Source organism: Nipponia nippon, unplaced genomic scaffold (assembly GCF_047370975.1).
Source record: "Nipponia nippon isolate SJK-2023a ecotype South Korea unplaced genomic scaffold, ASM4737097v1 scaffold_3, whole genome shotgun sequence".
In the NCBI taxonomy this organism is placed as follows: Eukaryota; Metazoa; Chordata; class Aves; order Pelecaniformes; family Threskiornithidae; genus Nipponia; species Nipponia nippon.
In genome coordinates this window covers 13,719,426-13,739,363 of record NW_028262347.1, presented here as the reverse complement: position 1 = coordinate 13,739,363, position 19,938 = coordinate 13,719,426, and the positions used below count along the sequence as shown (strand labels likewise).

Below are 19,938 nucleotides of genomic sequence, written 5' to 3'. Positions count from 1 at the left end.
GAGGAAAATAGCTCGAAATCAAGTGCAAAGTGCTGTGTGTAAATTCAGCATAGCCACTGGTTTTAAAAAATGAGTATTGCTTTACAGTGTGTTCCAAAAAGTCTTCAATTTTACATTAGTTATTTCTTCAAGAGGCTGCATACAAATATTGTTTGTGATTAGCCTCTAACTGCCACCTTCACATTACTAATATTTTTGCCAGCCAAGTACCATAAGGAAGGGGAAAATTATGGCTTTGCCTTCCAAAAGTTTAAGATTTTCTACCTGAAAACTCATATTCAGAGGATGAATTTTTGTCATGAGAAAAAGCGGACATAAAGCAGACCTATGGCTGTGTTTCTTGCACTAGCAGCAGTGTAACATGAAGAACCAGTTATCTAGGATATTAAAAGACATTTGTAAAATGCATAGCTGCTTTGAAATCTAAGATAATCGGTTATGAAAGAAAAGTCAAATACTGTAGAAACTACTAAGCGAGCTAGTGTGTAAGAAAAAGTTGGAAAAGACTCTATTAACAGTTGTAAGAAATAAAAGCGTATTAGAGAAAGGTAATATACATGCAGAGTTTACAAACCGTGTCTTTAGGGTGGCCCAACAAGTAGAAATATGGGGACCCATGCTTGTCACTTTTCATGCACATGGAGAGACTGGAAGGTACCATTCCTAAAGGAAGGGGAGGAACAGCCTAGGACCAATCATTAGAATTAACAGAACCAGTGACATACAGATATTGTACTATTGTTAGAGCAGAGAATTCTTAGTAAGTTTAGAATAACTGAGTAAAAAGCTTATATGTAACAGGAAAGAAGTATTTCTGTAAAGCCAAAACAAATAAGCATGCTGTAAGTCTAAATATTAGTGGATGACTGAAACTACTGCGCATATATATTCAGGATGTAGATTCACCTGGACTATGGATGTGGAGTACATCTTGAGGTGCTTTTTGAAGGAGTCATAACAAATAAAAAGCAAAGGGTTTAATGCATTTAGGAACTGTGCCAATTTATTTGTATGAAAAATCCTTGTATTGGTATCAACTCTGACATTTTTTGGTTTTGTTGGTGGGGTAGTGCTGACACATGAGCTGAGTTTCTTCAAGGCCCTTCAGAAATTACTCACCGCTAAATACCTTCTACCTTTTATCTGTTAATCAGCAATGCTTTTGTGTATACTGAAACTTTACATTTTATATACAGGACTCCTCCCTTAAATAGCCAAAAATGAATGTAAACTCTAGTTCTGCAAAATCACCTGAATGTCATGAAGCCATGAGATGAGTTTTGTACATAATTTAGCATTGTGTGAAACAACAGAGATTCCAAAAATGTGCAATGCAACCCTAGGACATGTCTTTTGACTTTTTGACACAAGTTAAACAAAGGGGAACAGAGAGGGAAAGAACCACTGTTGTACACATCCATCAAGTGCCAGCCAGCCCTGAGACACAGATTCCTTGTTCACCAAACCTCATTGATTCTGGTTCTTGTGGCTCCGTGTGTGTTAGTGCCACACCCTGACCTAGCACGGTCGGGGCCAGATCCATATTTCCAAGACAGGGCAATGGAAATGTTTTCCAAAATCTCAGTGTGAATGGGCTGGAGTCTCTAGAACTTATAACTTTCTGCAGGACCTCTTAAGCAGCTTAAAACTAAGTGGAAAACCATCAAGCTTCATCGAAAGTATGATTTTGAAGACCTGCTGTGAAAGTGGGAAGGAAAATGAATTAGTTTACTTCTAGATGTTCCTCATGGGTGAAATTCAGTGTTTCTGCTCCCTCTGCAGTGCCAGACAGAAAGCATCTGGGGAAGGAGGTTGTGCCTTGCCGGAGGGATGAAGTCCACCTACAAGCGTTGATCGTGCCTCAGCCTCCTCCGCCTTTATGCCCGGTTTGCAATTTGGTTATAAGACTCATTGCTTTCAGATACTTCTAGGAACCTATATTTTAATGTAGCTTTGAGTAATGAAAGCTCCAGTTGGGAAATGCTAGGAGCAGTAAGCCAGAAGCAGCAAGCTGCCAGGACTGCTGGGACTGAGAATGAAACATTCCAGGCTTTACTAGGGACATTCTTCATAGATTCTCACTTTAAAGAAAACAGTGGTTGTTCTCAGAGAAAACTGTAGCTTCCTGGGGCTGATCCGTCATTAGAATTAACTTGCCTCTTGCAGAGATCATTGCTGGATGGAGAGGCTGTGATTTGTTATTTTTATTTAATCTTTAAGGTTACTATTTTGGGATTTTGTGAACAGTTTTCCCACGTTTTGCCTTTAGGGATGCCTCTTCATCACAATGCTTGGCTGCGCAATGTAGATGTTCTTCTGATGGTGCTTATACAGCTATGGCTACAGCCTGAAAAATATGAGCATCTGTAATTAGGCTCCCACAGTGTGAGCCGACAGATTTTTAGAAGTGCTGCACACCCAGTAGCTCCTGCTGAAGTCAATAATCTCCTAGGTAGATGCATACACAGGGAATTAGGCAGCCATTGCAAGAAAAATCTTGGTCTGTCGTTTTATTCAAATTGTATTTAATGTCAGCCTGAGAAGTGCTCAATACTACAGTGATGACTGTGAGTTTTGTGTCCTGTGGCATGTACTCCCTCCAGCCGGACTCCCTGGGCATTAAGTATGTTTAGAGATCAGGATTCCTAGCAGGACTTCTAGTCTTCCCTGCACAGTAATATGATTTCTTACTATGACTTGGTTCTTTGGAGAACATGGCTGGCAGACTATTTCCTATGAAACATGATGCTGATGTTCTTCGGGTTTGGATGAGCTATGATAATTCACCTTCAGTGGAAGCTCAGTTCCTCTGGCTATACTTATCCTCAGCAAACATGTTCTGAGATGCTGGGTGATAAAACATCTGTTTTCTAAGCTTCTTTTGTTGCACCCTGCTGTGAAATCAGCTACCGTTTTGGAGCATTAATCATATCCATGCTCCTTCCCATATATTCTGATGGTACCACGCATGCTACAAGGGGATTTCTCCCTTTGAAGTGCTCTGGGATCTTTGGCATTTGTTTTCAAGCAAAATCAGCAGCTGGAGTTGAGGTAAATGATGCATTTGCAACACACTTTATTTCTTCCCCTAGGTTTGAATAGTGCTTCAGCTCAGCCAGAATGTTCTGAGTTGTACTTGTAGGGACAGATTTCCAGGCAGCATAAACTGACGTAACTCATTCAGGAGATTTACATCCTCCCGGGAGCTTGTTCTTTGTTTCTTCACTGAGTACTTTCTCCTTTTCAATACACATTCTTTTCTTCCACAGATCACTTTCTCACCATTGATGATTTTTCCTTAAAACAGGTTTTACTGATGTCAATCACATCATCATTCAAACACTGATATTTCTTGCACTTAAATATATACCGCCATATTTTCTACTAACAGAAACATGGCTCTGGAATTTAAAAGGCATTGATTATATTGCATAAGGAAAAACAAAAAGTTGAAGACTGAGGGACAACAAAGTGACTGTTTTCGGTTGGTTGGTTTAGGTTGTTCTAGGTAAGCTTCCTTCTTTTTAATGCTGTGAGTCTGAATGCCACTGCTGTTGGAAAGGTCTTTAAACACAGTGTTACTACAACTGACTTGGGAAGTCCCTGACCGTTTTGCTTGTCAGAGACTGAGAGAGAATATCCAGGAAAGGACCCTGGTACACTTGCTCTGATTTTATTTCTCCCTAGACTTGTGCTGCACACCACTGTTGTAATCCAGATACCAACTCAGTTCTCCAGCCTTGCATTTTTATATTCAACTGAGTCTTATTTCCGACTGATGGTCTCCAGGGCTGGACCCTGATGAGAATAACAAATATTTCTAAAAAGTACTTGCTAAAAAAAAAAAAAAAAAAAAAAAAAAAAAGGCTGATTATTTCAAGTAAAAAACCCTTCAATTAGTCTCATTACATCTCAGCCATGCAATTCTGGTGGGAAGAAGAGGGAACTACTAAATATTGACTAGTTTGTCCACTGTCCTCAGGACCACTTTGTCCTTGAGCTGTCGCAATCTTCTCTGCGTTCAGTTTTCCATTACTTGGAAAGCACAGTCTTTACTGGGGCTCTCTGTCATTAATACTCTGATAAACATTCTTTGCAGCATGATGACTTACCCTTGAGATTATGGCCTTCTTGAGACATGCCCTCTGGTTTTAATAATTTCTGTTTGTTAAGTTCTGTTTTAACTTCCTAAGCAGGCTGCTGTTGATTTTTATGTGCACCTTCTGTTTGTTCTTAGAGTATTTCTCATAGCTTTGGAAAATGACCTAGGGAGGATTTTAATATCTCAGTTAATTTCAACAGTCATCTTCTTATTTTGCTTCTATTCTGCCTGCAGACTGGATACAGCACTAATATTTCTCTGCCTGCGTAATGCACATATTAAGAACTGCAGGCATGTGGATGTTATCCTTTACTGTGATGCTTTCTGTAGGTTGTGTGTACATTACAGAGCAATTCCTGAACACTTATGCTGCTTTTTCAGTGCAGTAGGACAGCATGGCTTTCAAGCAGCACTACTTAGTTCTCCTCCCGTATGGAGCTGTAAGCTGGGGATGCAGCTAGGAAAATGATCTGATTAAACAGCACTTCTTTGTAGCAACTTTTATATCATACTAAGCTGCATTTTTACATAACTAATGCTAAGCATTCCAAATGCCTTTCTGAATGGCAAGCATGGTTTTAAACAGTCCTGTGAAGTCGTTCTTCTGGGGAAGGGAAGGCTTGTGCATATTTACACCTTTCAGGGGATTTGTTTTCCCAAAACAATGCTGTTTACACTTAACTTTTTTTTACATCTGTTTACATTTTCTTATGATTCTGCAATAAGGTTTATAAGGTTATATCAATACAGAAATTTATTTTGGTTCTCCCATAAGCCTAAGTTTAAGGGCCATCCAGAACTGGGATCTTAAGAAAGTCAGATTTGGAATCAGTCTGAATGTAATAGATTCTTTGCTCATAGCAGCCTCCCCCCTGCTTAGATCATAGAATCACAGAATCATTAAGGTTGGAAAAGACCCTTAAGATCATCGAGTCCAACTCTTAACCTATCACTGCCAAGTCCACCACTAAACCATGTCCTCGAGCACCACGTCTACCAGTCTTTTAAATACCTCCAGGGATGGGGACCCAACCACTTCCCTGGGCAGCCTGTTCCAGTGCCTGACCACCCTTTCAGTGAAGAAGTTTTTCCTAATATCCAACCTAAACCTCCCCTGGCACAGCTTGAGGCCATTGCCTCTCATCCTCTCCCTTGTTACTTGTTACTTGGGAGATTAAATTGTTTTCTGAGGAACCAGAGAACTGCTGGTATATGGGTCTGCTATTTGAGAAGGATTGCTACCACTACATCAGCCCTGGATGTTTGTTTGTTCTTTTATGAAAATTGATGCACTTCTCCCTGCAAAAGGGTTTTGGAGGTGATCTGAATCTCTGTCTGAGATCTCCCTGAAAGGATTATACACCAGTTAAAATTGATATTAAATGTCTTAGTACTAATTCATCATAATCCCTGAAAGCCATTTTGGCTTTGTTCCTATGCACCAAAAGTATAACTTACTAACTTTATCATCAGATGAGTGGGCTGCAGCTCATCCTTGCTGTCCTTATTCAGAAGCTCTTGAAAGCTGGAAAAAATGCAACAAGCACTATCCGAAGTATTGCCTCAGCCACAGAGTTGGCTCTAGTTTAGAGAAGAAAATGGTGCAATTACCACGTATACTGACAGCCAGCAAAGCGCTGAATTTCAGTGGAGCTGAATTTAATGTCTCCAACAGAGGTAATGAATTTATGTTGGTAACAAAGACTGACCTGAACCTACACTTAAGCCTAAGTGTTACTTTGAATTTTCATATGCTACTGCAATTCCTGATTCTAATGGGAAATGATGGTGGCACTTCCAAAGTAACATTAGAAAAGTTTAATAGAATTTGGGACCTCCCAGCATAAGGAAGTCAAGGAATTTTCCTTGAAAAATCCTTTTCCTGTGAGATTTCAGGCCCAGCTGTGCACATCATAGAACTTGCATAAATATATGACATTGTCACACCATTCTTTAGAGTAAGCCCTGACTTCAATTTAAAAAAAGAGCTTTTTTGTCTTGAATTACCTTTGTATAATTATTTTTACTTCTTGTCATTTCAGTAGTGAAACAAGGTTTCTATATTGTGTAAATGACTCACATTTTTTTAAATACTCAAAAGAGTCCCAGAAGTCCTCCTGAAACAAAACATGAGAAGAATGGATCCTGCTTTCTCACCACAATGAGCAAAGTCTCCTTTTTTATTCAGAGTCGGCTTCTACTTGATCATCTGTGTATATTGTCAGAGATAACATAATGGGTGAAGTTGTCAAAGAAAGAAGTACATTCTTGTTAATGCTTTGAGTTTAAACCTGCATGACTGAATTGGATGGCAACAGGATCATCTGCTGTGATTCAAAATGTGCAGAGAAGTACCAATAGATGAAGAAAAGGACAGTTTCTGGGCAAATCAGCAACTCCCAGCACGCTCAGAGATGTCCCCTAAAAAGTTCAAAATGCTTCCTCCAATGCACATCTTATAAGCCATTGCCTGTGTCAGGAGGGCAGCAGACGACAGTGATGTACACACATATATGGTCTTGAGCTAAGGAAGCACTTAAACATATGAATAGGTCCACTTGTACTCAGGTAAGCACTTAAGCCCATACTTAATGTGCCCCAGGACATTACAATATATAAATATCTGCAATTGCTACTCAATTCAAAAGCAATATAACTAATTTATATACGTTCATGCACATAGAAAAATGTAAAGATGAAAACCCACCATATTCTGGGACCTGGCCTGTTCCACGTTTCAACAGCAGTCGCACTCTCCTGCCACCAGACTTGATTAGCTCTATTGCTCTGGCATGTGTCATGTCCCTTGTGCTTTCTCCATTGATTTCAATTATTTGATCTCCTACCTGTCAGGTAAGAAGAATATTGAGTCAGACAGAATTGCAGTAAAATGAGCGTTTCAGAAAGAGACATATTCAATGGATCACAGGTTACTTGAATGACAGACAGACACATCAAGGTAAATTTGTTCCTGTCTGTCTGAGGGATATTACGGGCAGATTAAATAACCTCCAAAGTTGATTCTGAACGTGGTATATCAAATGCTGCTCATCTTCTGCTGAAATCAGTGTAATGCATTTGTAACTTGCCTCATGTCTTCTACACGTAAGAGGTTTTTTTGAATTGCTTGATATGTTGGAATCACGGGAAATATTACCTGTGCTACCCTTCAACTTGTAGTGTTGCACAGGCCCAAGAAGACATTTGCTGCATTTAACTTGCTGTTTTCATAGAGAAAAAAGAGGTTCAAAGCACAAAGATCCATCATTTGAATATCCAAATCTTGGTAGCAAAGTTTCACACCAAACTAAGAGTTGTTATGAAGCAAGCTATTAAACAAAAAAAAGTTAGTGGCTATGGCACAGTTCACACAGATTTGCTGGAGTTCTCACAAGAGCATGCTTTGAACTATTTATCCACAGAAGGTTTTTGCTTGGAGCAAGCACAACCCCTGGCTGAGCCATCTAGTTAGAGCGGTGGACTCCAGGGCTCTGATTACAGTTTTCTGCAAATCATCTCCCAGGTGGCTTACCAGTCAGAGTTAGCTTCATTATTATTTTTCTGCCTCTATTTCTATAGCTGCAAAATGGGGTACTGATGTGTGTGTCTCCCATCCACCCCGATCTCTCTCCCAGCTTTGCCTCCCACTGGGATGTTTTGGTTCTGCTTTTCTCTCCATGACAAGAGCCAGCTTTCAATGCTGGAAACCTTCTCGATGAATAGGGGAGCAATTGCTTTCTGCTGTGGCTGGTCAGCACGGCAGACAGCACATGTAGTATGCAGTTTGTTTGGTGCTGCAATACCACAGCCACCCACTTATTTTGTGAGACAGTTAACCGAGCAACACCATGAGGCGATGTGTAAGCCTTGTATTAGCATCACCACAGCCTTTGGAGTTCGTTTTGTAGCTGCATTGCAGAAGCCTCCCAGCCCCATCACTGGGGTGACCCAGGTGAAAACCAGAAGAAGGCCTGGTCTCCTGGTGCTGGTAGAGGTGCGGGTCCAGGTGATGGACAGCCTAGAGGGATGTGTGAGGGTCTCAGTTGAGTGGGTTCAGCAAACTTGTTTATCAGTGCCAGAGGAGCACATCTGCTTGGCAGGATCAGACTTGCCTTGGTCTGCATCTACGGCTTCCTCACTGTGCATATCCACTACACTAAAATAACAATGCTGCATCCATCCTAGAGAGAGTTTTAAGGAGACTATACAAATTTCAAGATGATGGGCACTTCCTTTTCCTCTTACAAGCCTGTTTGAGAAAACCAGCTCTTTGCTGGCCTTGGACATTGAGATGTTTTCTGTTTTGTATGGTTTCTTTGCTACTATTGTATTTCTGTCAACTAAAAGTGTAATCCTTCAGAGGCTTTCCTTCCTTCCTGAGGCTGAAGTATAGGATTTACCAAATAAATGTGCATAATATGAAATGTCAACAAGACTCCTAGCGTCAAAGAAAACTGGAAGGGATGTCAAGAAGTTATCTAGTCCTTGCTTTTGTTCAGAGACAGAAAGAATGCCACTAAAAGCACTATGGCAGTGTTTCTCAATAGGAATTCATACCTTGTCAATAGGAGTTGCAGCCTATTTTAAGAACTCTCCCAGGATCCTGTATGCAGTCTATGCCAGTACTTTACTTAACTAAAAAGCCATTGACCCGAATAAAACCTCTCAGCCTTGCTATCACACTTTATAAATGCTGCAGACTGAGCAGTGGGGATTATTTTGTGCAAAAAGACCTTATTTTTTCAGTGCAAATTTCTTCCTTAGCAGATTTTCTCTGTTAGGAGGAATGTGTTTGGTTGTACGTGTGCGGCATGCATTTTTAGACACTTCTGATGACCTCCAGGCCACAGTGACACACAGCACAGGTGCTCTCTGGATCATGGAGAGATCTCCCCTGGGTTTGGCCATGCAGGGCTGTTTGCATCACCCTGACTTTTGGAGTGACTGGTAGGATGTAGTTGCTGCACACACTCAGAGCAAAAATGGAAAATCTCTCTTACCACTCCTGTAGCACAGACAGAAGATGGAGTTGTAGCATCCCCACAAGGATACTAGTCAGGCCAAATACAGACAAAATTCAACCAGTTTGAGAAAAGCCATTTCTAAATGTCATGAAACAATTAAACCCTGGTAGAAATCCTATAAAAGTAAACTCAGATTTTCCAAAGCTGTAAGACAGCTCTTTTTTGTGTTGTCTTGCCTGGATAGACCACATTTTGCAGAAGGTATTTAAAATGATCTTGTTAGCATGTTTTGAGAGAAGAAGTGACAGATTAGATCAAATGAAGGAGGTGTTTTTAACACTCCTTGATAAATAACAGTTAAAATGAGTACTGATAAAAGCTGTTCAGAGCATGCACAGTTGTTCAGATAAAATCCTCTGCACTCCAGAACAGAAAGACAGAAAGAGATTTTAATACAGTTTAATATGTAAAAAGGTTAAGTTAATGTCACATTTTTCCCTTGGTGTTTGCCTTTCTTCTGTTCTCATTGGTCAATATGCAGGAACTGTCTTGTATTAATGTAACCTTTTCTGTATTTCAGTCGATTAAAATATTTTTTCTCTGTAGGCAGTGTGTAGCTGATTTGATAGTTCCCACTTTTAATATAAAATCTTATGTGCAAATAACTTGGGAAAGCTTAAAAAAGGCCAGCATCTTCGCTATGTGACTAAAGGAGGGGAGAGAAACAAGTTTGTGAAAATTAGGCATTCTGAATTTTACATCAGAAGGTGTGAGACCAGAGTTAAAATGAATAGTTGCAGGAGCAGCGGGTTAATTGTGTTCCATGCGTTTGTGTCTTGTGGCTGACTGGTGCATAACTGAATTACAGTGCCTTTGCAGCACAAGCCCAGCTCTGATTAGATAAGAAAAACAACACAGAAGAGAAAAGTTGCCAACACTCTTACCCTGGGAAAAGCTTCAATTAGACTTTACTGGGGAATTCACACCAAAGAGAAAACCTTGACTGAGGAGTGGTTCCCCATGTGTCTAATAAGGTACAAATTCCTATTCTTATTTTTTTTTCTGCAGTTAAACATTTATAACCTCCCCTTCCTTCCCCTTGCTGATGTAGATTCTCTGATGTCTGATATGGGAGGAAACCATGCTTTCTCGCTGTCCAGGCATTCAAATGTGCTCGGTCTCTCCTCGGTTAGCTTGGATTCCGAGAGTATCCCCAGCAGTACTGTCTAGACAGTTATCCCCCATTTTACATTGTGCATCTGATTTCTCAGCCCTAAACCGAGCACAGTGCACCTTGATGAATTTTATCAGACTGACTGCTTTAGTATAAAATTTTCTTTTTGAAATCTAAGTCAGTTCCTCAAAGTTCTTTTAAACCCTCTATGAATAATGACATCTTGGCATCAGCAAATTTTATTTTATTATTTATCAATAGGTCTCCAATTATTAATAAAATTATTGAATCAAGCTGGTTTCACCCCAGACCCCTTAAAACCACACTTGTAATTTCACACTTGTAATTACTATTCAGGAGCAAAACATTCAGAGCAGCCTTTGAGAGGGATTATCTTCAGTAACCACATTACAGTGATTCCACCTAAAGTCTATTTCCCTATCCTGTTTCTGTGAACTTCATACAAGGTGGTGTTCCAAGGTGAAAAGATGCCTCATACATTCTCCTTCCCCTTTTTCCACAAAGAAATCAAAATGAAAATCAGAACTAAGAAATAAAAATTAGACTGATATGACAAGATTCGCTTTCCACAATTTACATGTCAGTAGATTTTTTCAACTTTTTGATAACTTGTCACAGATTATTTCTGAGAATGAAAGTTAAAGGAACTTTCTCTATTATTTGACTTTAAAAATAGAGAAACATGTTTTTATTTTTCTAGTCTGCTACTAACTTTCTTGTCCTCCATGAATTCTTGGACATAATTACTAATAATCTAGAAATTAGTCATTAAGCATACACAAACATCAGTAGGTTCAGTTGACTTGAATCTAAGTATGCTTTAAGCAGTTTTCTCCTTATTCGTATTTATACTAATTTCTCTGTTGAAGTTGATGTAGTAGATTTATGGTCCTTCTGAACATCTCAATGAAGACTGATACAAAGAAAGCACTGAATATTTCAGCCTTCTCCACATTCTCAGCAAGCAACAGACCTCTTTTTTCCTGATCTTTAGATTCCTTTTAATATATTTATGTCACCTTTTCTTGTTACCTTTTATACTTTCCTTGCAGACTGCTTGGATATCATTCTGACACATTTAATCTTCCCTCTGCATCTAGCGGGACACCAGCCACCTAACAGCTGTTGCAGCATCAAGCTTTGAGTGTGTAAATGTTTTATTGCGTATGACCCTGTGGCATTAGCTCCTTTCATGGGAAGTGACATATTTGAATATCAGACCATTATTTTAAAAGGCATTTCAGCAAGCTTCCTTCTGTGGAGATATAAAGCTTTTCAGATGAAACATCAGAATATTTTAAAAGATAAACTTCAATGTAGGAACATTATTTTGCATGGCATTTAGGTCCACTGTCATTTTACTTTATGGATTTCATTTTTGTCAAGAAATTAACAGGAAAAACAATTCCCCACATCTGGAGAGTTACCCATCCCTAAAATAATACCTTCAGCTCCCATGACATTCAGGTACAATTTTTGCCTGACAGCCTGAAAGGACGCATGCATCCTAATCCCCAAGTTTTAAATCCACAAATAGCAAGGAAAAAGTTTGTGAGTGCAGCCCTTGAAATCTAATATTTTAATTTCACAAAGCCACAGACTGCCTTCGGCTCAAGGTGTCGTTACGTGGGATCCACGCGCGGAGCTGTAATGAATGCATCGCTTCGCAAGGCTGGCAGCTGTTTGGTGGCCAGTCATGCGAAACGAATGGATGGACCCCTTCCCACTCCCAACAGGCTGGCCCTGCATCGCGGGACACCCCCCAACTGGCATCAGCTCTGATTTGTAACCTTTCTGGCAGTCTTCAGCAAAGACTACAAAGCCGGAGTGATCGGCCTCCACACCATCCAGACGTTCCCACCAGCTTAATGTTGAAGCGCGTTGGCAAGACAGCCTGGGAAGCTTGCATGGCTGCTGCCTGAGTTGTATTTATTCTGAAGAAACACGCTCTTTGCAGCTATGAATGTGGCAATTTTACACACATTGATTTTGCATTGTGTTTCTTTCTTCCCACAGAACATGGCCCCGGCTGAATTTCCATGCTGCTTGGGATAAATGCCTACCCAAACCCACCGGTTCTCCTCCTGACCCGATGGCATTTGATACAGAGAATGGTCCTCTATTATATTCTTACAATGTGCAAGCACAAAGTAAACACTGAATGCTTCTCCCTCCTGTAATGTCTTTAAAGTTGACTATTAATGATTTAAATGTAGTTATGAAAGTAGTTTGTGTGTATGGGAAATGTCTCTTAAAAAAATCTGTTTCAGTTCAAGTTAATTCAAACACTCCATCCATGCGTAAGAACAACTGAGCTATAAAATTGGGCAGCATGTTTTCTGGCAATAATGAGAAGATAATATTCCTAAGGAGTGTTTAAGTGACATCACTATTGATAGGTTAATCAGAAAGAAAATTGTAAAGCTTCTCCGAATCATTAGAATAAAGTGCCTCTAGTACATGTGAGTTTAGTTGCGGAGTCTTTGTTCTGGCCATATTTTATAGTAATTATTACCTGTCTTATTAAAAAAAGCCAACCATACATATAAACAGAATTTCAGAAACCAGCTAAATCAGAGGGAAATACATATAGCTTTAATGTAGTAAAGAGGTTTTTCCTTGCTCAAATGTACTTTTAAACTACTGTGTACGTTTGCCTCCATCAATGTGTAAGGAATGGTCTCTAAGCAGGTGTATAGTTCCCGGTTGCACAAAGTGAAATTAATTGTGTATGCACATTTTCATTCCATGTTAAATGAGGAAATCTAATGATAAAAACAGCCTCAAATGATTTGTGCAGAGGGCATTGCTATCTGTCATTTTATTAATGCATTTTATAATTAAACCTCAGGAAAGAGACTAATTACACTTAATTCCTTTTATATGGGCATTCTGTTTTTATAACTGAAATATTTTTTGCATATTATTTGTTGCTGTTGTTATTGTTAATGAGTCCAAAAGGCTGAGAGGTTGCCTGTACTGGGAGACCAAATAGCAACTCCAGAATATCTGTTTTGGTGAGTTTCCAAGTACTGTCAAGCCCTAATATCATTGCCTGGAGTTAGGCACAGGTTGGTATCTGCTGTGCAAATTTCCTCATGGCAGAGAATCTGTACTGCCTGGAAATCCCAGGTGTAATGTGTGGCCTGAGCAAAGCTACGGGATATTTCTAGTCTTGGACTCCTTTCAGTGCATTTTAGGTATGTGGGCTTGGGTGTCTCAGTAGGACACATGGCATTTCTCTCTGGAGGAATTACTCTAACGTAGCCCATGCCACTTTTGAAGCAACCACCCATGAAGGTTTAGAGTCACAAACTCTTTTTTTCTGTGGCCAACCAGCTGTTTAAGCAGCTGTGACTTCTTACCCCTGGAAATGCCTGGCTCCTTTTTCCCGCAGCAACCTGCTCTTGCCTCCTGCCCAAAAGGTGAGGGCATGCTGCGGGGCAGAGAGGGGCCATAGGACATGGACTGGGCTGGTGCAGAGCACGAAATGGCTTTCACACCACTCCTCAGCTGGTGATCTAGCTTTTTTTTCTTTTCACTTTTTCACCTTTTCCTGAGAAAGGGAGAAACATTAGAAGTGCTATTACAGAAAGAGTGCTTGGAAAGTGGAAAATGTGCATGACTGAGTGTCTGCGGAGAACGGGGAGTGCAGGAGAGAGAAATGGAGTTTGCAGTGGTGGGTGGCTAACAAGACAGCAAAGTGGACTTCTGGTACTACAGTAGACTTGAAGTCTTCTGCACCACTGCTGCAAAATAATCCATGTATATGTTAATTAAAGGTGTCAAAGATAAAAGGAAAATTCATTATCCTACTGGAGTTAATTGATATACCATTACTTTTTTTAAATAGAGCTAGGATGACTCAGTGTAGCATACTGTAATATTAATAGCATGTACTTCACCACTACAATCATGGATGGAACCAATAGAGACTGTTAAAAAGGAAGAAGAAAATTTTCTGGAATTTTCTTGATGGTCTCAGACAGTTCCCACTAGGCAAGAGCAATGCAAATTCAAGATTTCACAAGCTGATTTTATAGATCCTACATAGAAGCCTGAGCATAAGCATTCACGGAGACTGCTTCATCCAAAGTTGCATCCAAACAGCAAAACAGAAAAGAACATAAACTCTGACAAGTTAAACATAAAACCACAAAAAGATTTTGAAGAGGAAAAACGCTAAAATATAAGAGCTAAGAATATGCTTTCAAACATACCAGAGCTGCGGAGCCTGCTGGAGAACCAAGATTTCAAAAGATAGTTTGGGCGCAAGGTAGAAAACACCGCAGGAAAAAGGGTAGATGAATTCTTTGTGTCAATGTTCGCTCAAGGGGAGGGCAGTAAATCTCCTGCAGAGGGGGATCACAGGGGTAAGTCTGAGGAGCTGACTCCAACAGCAGGGTCAGTGGCAAAGATTTTAGAATAAACTGATGAAATGGATAGTAGGAAACCACCAGAAGTAGATGGCATTCGTCCTCGATTCTGAAGGAATTTGGATATGAAACTGCTGAACTAGTAACTGCAGGATGTAATCTACTGCCTAAATCAGTAAATTGCCGAGTAGCAGAGGAATGGGAAGTGGCAAGTGTGACACCAGTCTTTAAGGATGGTCCTGGAAAGTAACCAAGTGAGTCTCATGTTCAATTGAGCAGATGGAAGGAAGCAATAAGGATGGTGAGGGTTAGCTGGCACATGGATAATGATGATATAGTGGGGAAGGGTCAGTGTGGCTGTTGCAGAGGGAAGCCATTCCTCACAGATCTATTGCAGGTCACTGAAGCTGTCAATGACTGTATAGATAAATGTGATCTGGTTAGTATACTGACATTTTCAGAAAGCTTTTAACAGTAAAGCCTTCAGTAAATGCTCTGCTGTGGGATGAGAAAGAATAATGTCTTCAAGGTAAGAGATTAAATTCTAGGGAAAAAATGCTTTAAATAAGTGGTCAATTTTCACAATCGAAAGACCTTACCATAGTGATTATTCTGTTCTGCATATTTGTAAATGGCATGGTGAAAAGGTTGAAGATTGGGGTGATAAGGTTTGCAGGCAACACAATACCATGCAGGATTGTCAAATCAAAATGTAAAGTTAAAAGCTGTAAAAAGATAGCACGATATTGTGTGTTAAAGCAGCAGGTGAAATTCATTGGTGTTAAGTGCTAAGCTGTAAGTACAGTACACGTGGAAAATTACATACACAATCACTCTAAATTAACCGTTACTCCTGAAGAGGCAGATCTCATAGTCATTGCGGTTAGCTCTCTGAAAATGTCAGCTCAGTCAAAAAAGCAAACAGAATATTAACCGTTAGGGAAAGAATAGAGAATAAAGGAGAAACCACCATTATGCCATTTTGGAGCATAAATATCTTGAAAATGACAGATTGTTCTGGTGCTTCCACCTCCAAATGAATGTGATAGACCGAGAAATGGCCACTGAGGCTGGTCAAGGGTAAAGAACAGCTCCCTTATGAGGCAAGACAGAAGTTACTGGTAAGCTTCAGTGGAAAAAAGGTGGATATGATGTAGGTCAATAGAACAAGGAATGATATGGAGAATGAGGAAGAAATCATAAGATTATTACGATGTAGCTACAAACAAAATAAGGATTTTTTTTTCAAACAATGGAAACATTTAGCTTTGGAATCCATTGATATAGTAGATCAGGAATGTCAAAAGCAGAGCAAATTCAAATAAATGGTTAAAAATAGTCCTAGATACTAAATATGAAAATTCCAGCATAAAAAAAAAAACCCTGTAAACTGCCCATTGCCAGGGGCTTGGATGCTATTATACCCAGTGAAGAATCATTTCATACTTGTCCTATATTCCTTTCCTAGCCATCCTCTACTTGTCCTTGTTGGAGTGAGGATACTGGGCTGGGTAGGCCATAGGAATGGGTCTAATATCTGTATCCTTTTACCTTCATAGGTGATCTATCCCAATTTCTACTTGTTGCGGCTTGGGAAAACACAGAAGAGAGGCTGCCTCTGTCATTCCTGTTGCTGGACAAAATGTTTCAGATATCAGAGCAGCATCATTTGGTGTGTTCATTTTTTTCTAACATTCTTAACGTTCTTAAATTTTTAAGGGCTAATTAATTTTTTAGACCTGAAAACCTTTATAAATCCTCCATGAAATACAGATTTAAATATGGTGCCTGCCTGCCAAATAAGTATTTTATTCTTAAAATTTCATACTAAACCATTTTTAGCAAGATTATTAACTCATTCTTTTTCATAGCTAGCTTGAAGGATTTTGCTGTTAGGCATAGAGTTACAAGGACTCTTTGAATGCATCAAATTGAGTACATTTTTGCAAGAATGATGTTAATTACATGTGTGAGAGGAATATTCTTTCTCCTTACCTTTCTGCAAACAAATTCTAAAAACCATACACAGCTCTTCGGAGAAATGCTGAATAACAGTTCACCTACAGTTAATTTGCTCTTGATTTATTATCTTTTACACTGTCAAAGTATATTCAAGATCCCTGAGGACCTCAGTTTGCATTTTTTTGTTGTGCAGACACAAGAATGTTGATCAGCTTTATGTCTGCATGTCAGTATATTCTTCCTTGAGTTCTGCCAATGACACTAACCCAGCATTGAGCTCCTCTTGCCACAGGCTGGCATACAGCTCATGTGCTCAAGTATCCCAGCTGAATTCCCAGAGTTCAGATCAATCACACCCAGTCTCACTACAACAGAGATTGGACAGTGATGTATGTAGTAGGGAACTGGTGTGTGAATGAGATTACCCCAAAGGGATATGCAGTTTGGTGGGAAAGCATAGCTAACATCTTCCTGTACTGTTCAGATGGATCACAAATCACAGAATAAATGGATGGGACTAAGAATATCTTTGTCTTTGTGCTCCATTGTAATGACAGTGTTGACATTCACTGAATACTTACTATGAAGGTAAGATTTATATTGCAGCATAAAGTAAGCCAGGTATGCCGGAGGCTTTAAGAGTAAGTGCTACTTACGTAGAAAAGATTGGCTACTTAACTGACATGAATCACTCTGTAGGCATTTGTCTTTCAAATGTGTGCACAAGATCTTAGTCAAACAGAGGCTGGTGGAGCACTGTATGCTCCTGGAACGTTCTTCTCTCCCTTATGTATGGGCATAACGTCAATATCTTATATCTAAATACTAGTAACTTTTCAGTGGGGTTTCTGATGGCCTTTGCAAGCTCTCACTCACGTCACGTGCTCAGCAGCTGACTCCCTACTGCTCTCAGCACACTGCCTGGGGAAAACCTTTTTGGTTCTTAGGACCTACCACTGCTCATTCCACTTTTATGCTTGCTGTGACTAGAGTAAACTTCATAGAACCATTTATGTTGGAAAAGACCTTTAAGATCATCTGTTCCAACCTTAAACCTAACACTGCCAAGTCCACCACTAAACCGTGACCCTAAGCACCACTTCTACACATCTTTTAAATACCTCCAGGGATGGAGACTCAACCACTTCCCTGGGCAGCCTGTTCCAATGCCTGACTACCCTTTCAGTGAAGATGTTTTTCCTAATATCCAATCTAAACTTCCCCTGGTGCAACTTGAGGCTGTTTCCTCTTGTCCTATCACTTGTTACTAGGGAGAAGAGACTGACCCCCACCTCGCTACAACCTCCTTTCAGGTAGTTGTAGAGAGCAATAAGGTCTCCCCTCAGCCTCCTCTTCTCCAGGCTAAACAACCCCAGCTCCCTCAGCCTCTCCTTGTAAGACTTGTTCTCTAGACCCTTCAACAGCTTTGTTGCCCTTCTTTGGACACACTCCAGCACCTCGATGTCCTTCTTGTAGGGAGGGGCCCAAAACTGAACACAGTACTCGAGATGCAGCCTCACCAGTGCCGAGTACAGGGGGACGATCACTTCCCTAGGCCTGCTGGCCACACTGTTTCTGATACAAGCCAGGATGCCATTGGCCTTCTTGGTTACCTGTGCACGCTGCTGGCTCATATTCAGCTGGCTGTGGACCAGCACCCCTAGGTCCTTTTCTGCCAGGCAGCTTTCCAGTCACTCTTCCCCAAGCAAGAGGCTTTCCAACAGCAGCATCCTCTTTTCTCCAATATTCTGAACATAGGACTTCACTGCCTTTTAAGACCTGGAGATTTGCATGAGTCACTCAGCAGTATATCTCAAACTCTTCAGCTTTCTTTCTGATCCAAAAGAGGAGTCCAAAGTTTGCTGTCGCAAAAATTAAGGATTATGCTGGCCAATCCTTAGTTTATTTTTGGATACAGTGATTGCCTTAAATGTTTGTAAGAGGGTCATGACTGACCAAGCCATTCTTGCCTTCTTCCCATTTCCTTGCTGCAGCTTTCGTGATTGCATAAAGAAACATCTGTATCTGTCATCTACTGTCTCTACTGTGTGACAACTGCTTGCCATCTGTTTTTAATACTTTTTGCTCTAATCACCGTCAAGCTGAGCTGAGCTACTTCTTGCTTGCTGTGCTTACTGACTGCAACTTCAGGTGTATTCCACTGCAGACTGTAAGAAGCAACCCTTTGATGTGGGGTTAATCAACGATGGAGCACCCCAAACAGACACTCTTCATTAACAAGAAATCTAGGAGAGGCTCTATACCAGTGAGGAGCCAATGCAAACTGTGGGGTCTGCACGGCAACAGGCTCTTAAAGATTTCCATTTACTGTTGAGTAAAAAATCGTTCATTCTTCTTTTTCAGCTTTTATTGGATAGTCTCTGACAGGAAACAATCAGGCTTGTTGATGATCAGTGCTTTTTTATATTTACCCCTTTCCTTTGGCAACAGGACTACAAAAAACTGAGATAACCCTGTAGAGACTCTGTTCTAGAGGGATTGAAGAAATATAGCAGTAATGCATGGAGAGTGGAATCACAAAGATTAGGGCAAGGTCCCTGTGTGTGAAGCTACAGGAACTGTATGTGATTTCTGGCACAAAGTTTGGCTGTGGAATGGGAATCTCACAAAACTGTATATGTGGCAGCCCAGCCATTTCCACTTGGATTTTGTCTTCTCTGAGATGCAAGAAAACAGCTACTAAAAGTACATTTAAAAAAAAAAAAAAGATACTTTACACATGATGATATGGACTTAAAAGAAGTGTCTGTGGAAGCTGTATTATGTTCAAGCCTCAGACAGGGAATGATTCCTTAATTGGTGGAAACAGATTACTTTGATCTTTTAAAAACCTAGAAATCAAGGTCTGCTAAAAACAGATACAGTGATAAAGTGACTAGATGAACACCAAGCTAAACGTGTGTGACAATAAACAATCAAGAAAGCTGAAATGTAAAAATCCCATGATGAACACAGAAGAAAAATGCTTCTGTTTTGCATGGCATAAAAGCCTTTCCAGACACTGTAGGGACATAACTAACTGAAGCTGCTCTAAACTTTGCCTGCTTTTCAGCTCTGCCTATCTATCCACTGAACCCAGAATAGCTCAAGTCATTTCTGGGTGCCTGACTTCAGACATTCAGGAGCGTCCTGCTCCAGGGAGATAGGTTTATGCTCCCTTGTTAAACTCCACTGTAGGTTTATATTCCCTTGTTAAACTCCAGTTATACAGTTCACAGAGCCCAGATAGACAGCTGCCTACATACTGCCTATTCCTTTGAGAAGCCTGAAGAGTTAAGTCTTGATCCTAATTAATTTCTTCTGGGACACATAATTAGC

The 19,938-nt window shown here is 40.2% G+C and overlaps 1 protein-coding gene across 17 annotated transcripts in view; it reads right to left on the bottom strand.

Moving 5' to 3' along the window:
• MAGI2 (membrane associated guanylate kinase, WW and PDZ domain containing 2) overlaps positions 1-19,938 on the bottom strand; it is a 756,464-nt gene that overhangs the window by 16,928 nt on the left and 719,598 nt on the right. For 14 of the 17 annotated variants that reach the window (XM_087764995.1, XM_087764994.1, XM_009462907.2 and 11 more), the window contains one exon: positions 6,810-6,948. In XM_087764995.1, coding sequence (XP_087621121.1) covers positions 6,810-6,948 — 139 coding nt within the window. Of the gene's footprint in view, positions 1-574; positions 686-6,809; positions 6,949-19,938 lie in introns of all 17 variants that reach the window. The other 3 variants (XM_087764990.1, XM_087764993.1, XM_087764992.1) reach the window with 2 other exon arrangements.